General features: G+C 46.9%; 1 protein-coding gene across 1 annotated transcript; it reads left to right on the plus strand.

Annotated features, from left to right (window-relative positions):
• Positions 1-6,938: 6,938 nt before the first annotated feature.
• Positions 6,939-7,583, plus strand: LOC129250746 (uncharacterized). Its single transcript, XM_054890345.1, has one exon. The coding sequence runs from the start codon at positions 6,939-6,941 to the stop codon at positions 7,581-7,583; it is 645 nt and encodes a 214-aa protein (XP_054746320.1).
• The last annotated feature ends 1,414 nt before the right edge of the window (positions 7,584-8,997 follow it).

Below are 8,997 nucleotides of genomic sequence, written 5' to 3' on the forward strand. Positions count from 1 at the left end.
ATGCCTGCACATCATTAATGGGTCGGTGTGTCCATCTCCCTTTGGTTGTTATATCCCAGCGTCTTTGCCATTTAGATAGACTCTCGTGCCTGATTTCTTTGCGCTCCTCAGCTATTAACGGCCTGCCAAGGCTTCGGCTCTTGTCATATATTTTCTTAATTTCCAGAGCCATTATATCTGGGGGCATTATGCCAGAGATTACCCCAATAGCTTCATGGGATACAGTGCGAAAAGCGCTTGCGACTCTAATAGCGCTCAGTCGAAACAGAGATTTCGTACTCTTGCCGTATGTTTCGTATTTTAGCGCTTGTCCCCATACCGGTGCAGCATACATTACAATGGATTGGGTAACTTTTGCCAGTAGTAGCCTTCTGTTTTGGCTTGGCCCGCCTATGTTAGCCATTATTCGAGATAGCGCCGTGTTTACCCGTGCTGCTTTCTCACAAGCTTTTTCAATGTGCACTTTAAAGTTTAAGCGTGCATCAATCATGACTCCCAGGTATTTCAGGTACGGTTGGGTGTTGATGTTATGCCCGTCTATGCTTAGTGTAATGTTCTCAATTTTTTTCCTACTTGTAATCAAAACTGCTTCAGTTTTTTGTCCCGCAAGCTGTAGGTTTGTCGATGTGAGCCAGTTTTTTAGTTTGAGAACAGTCGCACTACATATAGTCTTTATTTGTTGAAGCTCTTTTGCAACTATTGCCAACGCAATGTCGTCCGCGTATCCGATTAATTGGGCTGCTTTTGGTATAGGGATGCGGAGGATTCCATCGTAGAGCACATTCCACAACAGAGGGCCCAGCACAGAGCCTTGCGGTACTCCCCCAGTTACTCTATATTGCTTAACTCCTTCGTCTGTGTCATAGAGTAGTATTCTATCTGACAGGTAGCTTTTTATTAATCGCAATAAATATGGTGGCGTGTCCAGGTTCCCTAAGGCTTGCATAATGTGGGACCAGCAAGCAGAGTTAAATGCATTTTTTACGTCCAATGTTATGACGGCGCAATACTCCTTGGTACCATGCATCCATCTTGTTTCTTCAATGGCATTTTCCGCTATTGACGTAAGTTTTTTTATTGCATCAATTGTCGAGCGCCCCCTGCGGAAACCGTATTGGTTGTCGGACAAGCCTTCTTTTTCAGTAACGTGCTGCTCTAAACGATCAGCAATAAGCCGTTCTAAGATTTTGCCCATCGTATCAATCATACAGAGGGGTCGGTACGAGCTTGGTTGACCCGGCGTCTTATTAGCTTTCGGCAACAGGACAAGTCGTTGCTGTTTCCAGATTTTTGGGAAGACACCATCTCGAAAACACTTTTGATATGTCTCCACGAAGGGCTTTGCATCTTCTTTCAGTGCGAGTTTAAGAGCTCCGTTTGGTATTCCTAGTCTAGTCCTGGAGCTTTAGTGTTTCCAAAACGACCCAAGACTGTATTTACCTCTGTTTCCGTGACAGTAGGTATATCTGTAATAAAAGATGCGCCTGCTGTTAGACGGTATTCTTGCCCATCTTCTTGTCTTGGAAAAAGGGTTTCCACAACCTTTTTTAAGATAATAGGACAAGTCGGCGCTTTTCCTTTGCAACCACTGATCTTAGACATCACCAACTTATACGCTCCTCCCCACGGATTTTCATCAGCTTTGGCACAAAGTTCTTTGAAGCAGGAAGCCTTGCTTTTTTTAATCGCATTTTTTAGGCCCTTGCGTTTCATTTTGAAGATTTCCCGCAACCTTTCATTTTCACTTGTTCCTCTGCTTCTTTGGTACTGACGTCTAGCTTTGTGGCAAGCGCCTCTGAGTTCAGCTATCTCACTGTTCCACCAGTATGCCGGTTTCCGTATATAAGTGTGTTTTTTCCTGATCATTGCAGCATCGCAGGCTTTGGTCAGGCGTGTTACCAGTAGCTGAGCTTGCTCATTCGCGTCGTTTATGTCAGTTGGATGAGCGTTTAACATAAGCTTAAAAATCTCTTCGTCCATGGTTTCGATCTTCCACCCTTTTGTCTGGGCTTTTTTAGCAGGCTTGTTCTTTCCTCTACTTTGTTTCGGATGTATTATTTCGATCATTATGGCCAAGTGGTCGCTGTGGGTATAAATGTCGGAAATCTGCCATCTCGTCCTTAAAGCTCAAGATCTGCTTATAAAAGCTATGTCAATAACGGAGCCACGACCATTCTTCTCGAAAGTGTTTTTTCTTCCGGTATTTAATAACACGACGTCAAGTAAGGAGAAGGCTTTGAGAAGTGCTTTCCCTCGTTGGTTTGTAAACTTACTTCCCCATTCTAAGGCCCATGCATTGAAGTCTCCAGCTATTAAGTTTGGCGTTGTTGTCAGGGCTTCTCCGACCAGTTCGTCAAGAATCTTTTCGAATGCTGCTTGAGGTAGGCTCGGCGGTATATAACAGCTATATATATGTACCCCAGAAATTTTTGCTCTAGTGTAGCTTGTTTTGTCCGCAAGTTGCCCCTCTTGGATAGTCTTATCCCCTAGGACCCATATGGCTGCCTTCCTTGTTGCATCCGAAACCCACATTCCAGCGTCTGGCTTGTTGTATTGTTCACATATTACCGCCACGTCTGCATGCTGTTCGTACATTGTTTGCGTTAGAAGATCTTGCGCTTCCCTGCAGTGATTTAAATTTATTTGGATCACTCTCATTTTCTTTTTGTCTTACATGCTGTCTGGTAAATTGGGCAGTTTTTGCTACCAATTTGGTGCTTGAAGTTTGACCTTCCGGCTTTATTGCACACAATACAAAAAGGTTCCCTTTCACACGTTTTTGCGAAGTGACCTTTCCCACCACATTTCATACAGCACTTACTCCTGTCTTCAGGATTTGTACATTTAGCTGCAGTATGTCCATACTCTAGGCATCTATAACACTTCGTAAGGTTCAGTTTTTCACGGATTCTGCAAACGACCCATCCAACCTTGATTTTTCGTGCGTTCAGTAAGTACCCTGCTTCTAGCGCTGGAAGGCGTATAGCGGCTGTTTGGGTACCTGCATATGCCGGTCTTAAATTTTTAATTGAGCCTTCGCTGAAGTTACTGAGTTCCTTGACTTGTGAGCGGATGGCATCGACTATATCATCCTTCGTGGTTATTTCGTCTAGGTCCCGTATTTCAAGTGACTGCTCGTGTGTTAGCGCTTTTATTTCCGCCTGATCTCCCAGTAACTTTGCAATGCCTTCTTTATATTCTCGGGCACGCCCTGTCTGTGCTCTTATAAGTTGCAGCAATATCTCACCTCTGGCTGTCTTTCTGATTCGTGTCACGTTTTCACCAAGCTGCTGAAGACCATCATCTTTTTTGACCGCCCTCAATATGTCGCTATATGACATGTTGCCAGTTTTTGTGATAACTATGGCATCAGGTCTCGGAGTGGGATTCATCTTCTTCTTGCTTTTGTCTTTGCTCTTTCGCGTCTTGTATTTGACTTTCACCCAGTTCTCGTCTCTTGGGGTTTCCACTCTCGCAGTTTTAGCTGGGCTCTTATCTTTTCCACAGGGCGTGATAACGTCAGTTTTTCTGGCCAGTTCTTGCGATATTGTGCTCCTTTTTGGGGGCGTCTTTCGCCGTGTAAAGTTATCCTCACGTGGCCTCTTCGGTGTTGCTTCGACCATTTTCCTGGTCACCAGATTCTGGCTAGCATTCTTCTTTAGCTCTGCGTTTTCCACTTTAGCACATGCATGCAGCCTCGTAATAGTGCTAAGAAGGTCCCGCATGCTGTTATTTATCGAGCGCTGAGGAAGTCGCATCAATTCAGAGAGTTTGTTAATGCTCTTTCCTAGCTTAGCAAGGTAGTCCCGTTCGGCTTGGAGTGGTGTCTCTGCAGGTCTATTTTCGCTTAAGACGGGTGGAGATGACCTTGATCTTTTATCACGCACCATAGGTGATGTCTTCTCTGGGGTTCTTGCCAGCTTTGACGCCCGTTGGAAGGGATTTATTGCTGGGCTATCTATTTTCCTTGTAGTATTATCTGATACGTTAGCCAAGTGTACCACCATCGTATCATTGCAGTCGTTGGATATCGACGGCCGGGAGCCTGCTTGCTCACTCCTCAAAACCGCCGGCACTGGGCTTTTTACACCCTGCACCGTAACTTTATCATCATTCTTACTACCATCCATGTTTTATTATTCAGGGATCCTACCCATATCATTTTAGACCTACTGACAGGTGCTCGTTCAGCCGCTCCTAACATAGAGGCAGACGCTGCCTAAGAAGCCGCTCAATTTGAGTCAGACGCTTTAGGATTTTATTTCTGGGCGACACTTATTTCTGGGCGGTATCGACTCGCCCCGTCACAGAGATTTCACCGAGCAGTACAGCCTTTTCAACTATGCCCTCCATTTCTGCCGCTTTTGGTCGGGGACTGCTTATTAAGTATTCGCAGCTAACCTACATATCTATAGGCCGTTCAGCTATCCGCCACCTTGCTGACCCCCACAGTAGCCTAAGCTCAGCCCTGTGATAGGTGATAGGTCACCGGGTTATGCTATTTATCTGCTCTGCCAATAGCTGTCCCCTACGATAATTTGGCAGGCTTGATTGCCAAAGATCGTGATGCGCATGAAAGTCACCTACAACCAATCGGTTTTCACCACTGATGAGCGCACCAATATCAGGGTGATATCCTGCCGGGCAGCAGGTGACAGGGGGTATGTAAACATTGTATATTTCGAGCTCAGCATAGCCTGACCGGACAGCTATCCCTTGACGTTCTAAGGTAGTGTCACTCCGGTCGATATCTTCATCGATAAGACGATACTGCACTCTGTGGTGGATTATTAACGTTAAGCCTCTACCGTGGTCTCGCTCGCGATCCTTTCTGTGCACATTGCAGCCGTCCCTGGTAATCAGGGGGGAGCTAGCGTGCAGTTTTGTCTCTTGGAACGCAGCTATCTTGATACTATGTCGGCTCATAAAGTCGATTATCTCGTCAATCTAACTCGTGAGTCCGTTGCATTTTAGTTGTAGGAGTTTAAAACTTCTCGGGAGTGTGATCGTAACTCGGGGAGTGAGGGACGCATGGTATGTTGGTCCTGCTGTGCGTTCCGCAAGAGTTGTTGTGGCCTGACGTAGGCAGACGGCTGCGCCGCAGAGGGCGGTTGCGGACGCAGAGCTCTGCAGCAGGGGCAACGAAGTCGCGTGCCCACTCACGGGTGGTGCGCAGGCCAGAGCACCTCCGAAAGTGGCACCAGCCATTGCAAGAATTGCATTGGACTGTTATCAGGTTCCGAGGCACTCTGGTTTGACGCACGGAGCAGACTGTGCGGCGGACCAAGAGCTGCTGGTTTTTCAACGCACTGGGGTAGGAGCAGGAGGGTTGTGGGTCGTTGGGGGAGTTGTGTTGCTCATGGGGGTCCTTACCGTTGAGGTGGTGTTGGTGACGGCAGTTTGAAGTGCCGGCACTGAGGGCAGTAGTGCCGTTGAGGCAGGGGCCGCCTGATGGTGGGAGCAACACGTGGCCACATACCTTGCGGACCACTCCCTATGATTCTTAAGGCCTGAACAGGTCTTAATATGGCACCACCCGTTGCACTTGTTGCACCTAACCAAGGCGGAGTTCGGAGGGAGCCGTTTGTGGCAGATGCAGCAGTAAAATACCCCTGGTCCAGGGTTGGGTTCGACGCCAGCCCTGAAGAAAAGTATTCGAAAGATTGGGATTGGGATACGGTACACTTGTCAGGGCTAGTTTACTGGGGCGCCAGCTCTTGGTCGGGAAAAACCCGAGTCATTCCGGTAACGTAGAACCGGCTGCCATGGGAATGAACCAGTTCGGTCTTATGGTCTGCTAGTCTTAGCCCAGACGGTGGCAACCATTGCTTAATTTTGTTGATGGTGTCCTCTTCCCTTCATGAGTATTCGCTATTTCGCATACTTCTATTATTGTATCTACTTAACTGCGATGCTTTCTGAAACCGTATTGGCGAGCTGAAAAACCTGTATGGCCTTCTGAGTACTCAAGAACCCTCTTGCTCCGAACCAAGTGTGGGGACAAACCGGCAGCTCTTGGACCCCCGCACAGTCTGTTCCGTGCGTTGCTCCATAAATGGAAGGGCCTACAGTTTTAAGCCGACTCCGAGATTCGAATCTACGTTCTCTCTGAATTCCGCATGCACCAACCTAATCGGCTACGGCGGCCGGAAGGAAATCACCCCGAAATTGGTGCGCTCATCAGAGGTGAAAATCGATTGGTATTAGGTGACTTTAATGCGCATGACGATTTTTGGCATTCAAACATATCTCGGCGACTTATGCTATTGGTTGCCTCAGACCACTTGCCCCTTATCGTTCCGATCGAGAGACTAGCTGACTTTGTTTCCGCAAACCAAAAACTAACAATTCGGATGACGGAAAAACAAACACGGAACTAACGGACAAAATGACGGGAAAACATACTGACGCATCGGCAGCACGGACTGATAAAAAACGAACACGCGGACAAAACTACTGGACAGGCAAACAGATAGACAGGAGAAAAGGACGTACGCACTTAAAAAACGATCAGACAAATGGACAAGACGTACAAGCAAGGACGAACTGAGGATGACTGGGTCACCCTCAGAGGATGAGCTCTTGGCCTCCCGCCAAGAAACAGTTGAGGGCAAAGCTGTGGGCCACAGTACTCCAACAACTATAAATCAACCAACAACATCCGCTTAAGCCATGGGGCAAAAGCGTGGTAATAAAGGTCCCTCGAGGTATAAACTCTACCAGAGGTCTCTCGCTATCCTTGGCAGGATTCGAAAAAACGAGAGCGGCAAGGCAAAATGTCAAAAGGTGGTTGACGAATACTTGGATTCCAAGGCGCCACCAAGACAGATGCCAAAAAACGAAACCGCTCGCATGACGAAACTGGGAAGGTAACAAAGAAGCACAAGATATCGGATCAGGGTGCAGTTGCCTCCAAACCTATCAAACGATTTAGTGAGATGGCACGGGACCATCTCCAAATGACATTAGTACATGAAACCTCTAACCGCGGAAAACCAGTGCTTGACAAGTGGTCAGAGATTGAGGCACGGTTGTCTCGCATAGTCGATGAGCATGTCATGGCGAACCCGGAGGGCCAAACACCAGGTTTCGACTCGGTGGAGGTAGTCCGCGGTTACCGTGTCATTAAATGCGATGACCAATTCTCAATGCATTTTCTGACAAACGTGATTGGTGAAATCCAGAACAGCTGGGAAGGCTTGAAACTCAAGCTAATTCCGGCTAGCAAATTTCCACGAAGACCGAAGGCTCGCATCTGGGTACCAAACATGGAGTTTGTAGCCAATCAATTAATCCCCTACCTTCAGGCGCATAATCGTTCGGTGCTGATGACCGATTGGTCGATCATCAATGCGGAAGCTCCGCAAAGGCACAGCATGTCTTTCCTCCTTCTAATTACAGAAGAGAGTCTGGGACCACTGGAGAAAGTGGAAAACAAATTTCGGTTTGGCATTAGGAAGGCCCAGCTGAAAACATTTCGCTCTGCAAGCCCGGAAGAGGAGCAGGATAAGGTCGATGGTGCCAACGACCTGCTGACTGGCATACAGCTAGATGACACCGAGTCCGAAATAGGAAACCAATAAACATGGGTTTAAAGGTTGTCCAAATTAATCTGCAGCATTGACAGACTGTAACGGACAACCTAACCGTTCTCCTGGCGGAGGAGGACGTGGACATCGCATTAATTCAGGAACTCTGGGTGCGGGGCACCGAGATGAAAGGGTTCACTGGGAAAAACTACAATATCTACCTTAAATGGATAGAAGGTAATCCCAGAACATATATTGTAGCTAAAAACTGGGAAGGTAACACATTTTTAATTCCATTATATAGTTCACAGGATTTGACGGCTGTTGAGGTGGAAGCCACTGACGGAGTCAGAATAACACTTACCTCTATATACATGGCACATGATAGACCAGCATCGCCTGAGGTGCAGGAAAACCCGAACAAAACCCTGCTTCTCGGATGCGAGGCCAATGCAAGGCATGCTCTATGGGGAAGCTTCGAAACAAACGACCTAGGGGAGTCTCTTTATGATTTCATAATTAATACTAGCTTGTCGGTATGTAGCAGGGGTATCACTCCCACTTTCACCTTTCCCAGTACGGAGTACTTCAGGGGATGGGAGGAAGTGATCGATGTTACACTATTGTCTGAAAACAGCTCAGTAAGCTTAGACAATTGGAGGGTCTCTAATAAAAGCTCTTTTTCGGATCACAGCTGGATCTTGTCCGATCTGGATCTTAATGTTGATCCGCCCTTACCATATAGAAATCCACTAAGAACCAACTGTAAGAGGTCCAGAAACATAATCGGTAAAGGATAGGAGAGATTCCCATCCACCAAATCACTCTTACCGAAAACCTCGAGAGTAGGGTCACAACACTGGAGAAAGCATTTAGTAGGGCCTACAAAACGTCCTGCCCCATAAAATTTAGCAAAAACTCCCATCCTCATTGGTGGAGCAGTGAGCTCTCAAAACTAAGGGAAAAATCTATATCAACGTTTAACCTCAGCTACTCGACAGGAAATTGGCAATTGTACAAAGAGAGTCGGAGGCAGTACAAGAAGGCAGTTAGGGACGCCAAGTAAGATAGCTGGAGCGAATTTTGCTCGTAAATCGAATCCACCAGAGATTCTGCTAGGCTTAGCCGTGTTCTGTCTAAAGATCATTCAATGGCTTCTTGGGTCAAAAAGCCTGATGGTACTTGGACTGCTACGACAGAAGAACGAAAAAGCAGTTAAACATTATACAATGGCGGCATTCTTGGATATAGAAGGCGCCTTTAACAATGTTAGTACAGATGCCATCCAACGGGCGTTGATAGACATAGAGGTGGACAGTTGCATCAGTAATTGGGTCATCTCTATGATAGAAACCAGGAACATCAAAGCTAATATGTGTAATATCGCATAACCAAGAAGGTCCACAGGGGCACTCCACAGGGGGGAGTATTGTCTCCACTTCTCTGGTTATGCGTTAATAGCAAAGTC

This window comes from Anastrepha obliqua, chromosome 6 (genome assembly GCF_027943255.1).
Source record: "Anastrepha obliqua isolate idAnaObli1 chromosome 6, idAnaObli1_1.0, whole genome shotgun sequence".
Lineage (NCBI taxonomy): Eukaryota > Metazoa > Arthropoda > Insecta > Diptera > Tephritidae > Anastrepha > Anastrepha obliqua.

Coding starts and splice junctions, on each gene's coding strand:
- LOC129250746 (XM_054890345.1), top strand. CDS start 6,939: ATGGCACGGGACCATCTCCAAATGACATTAGTACATGAAACCTCTAAC.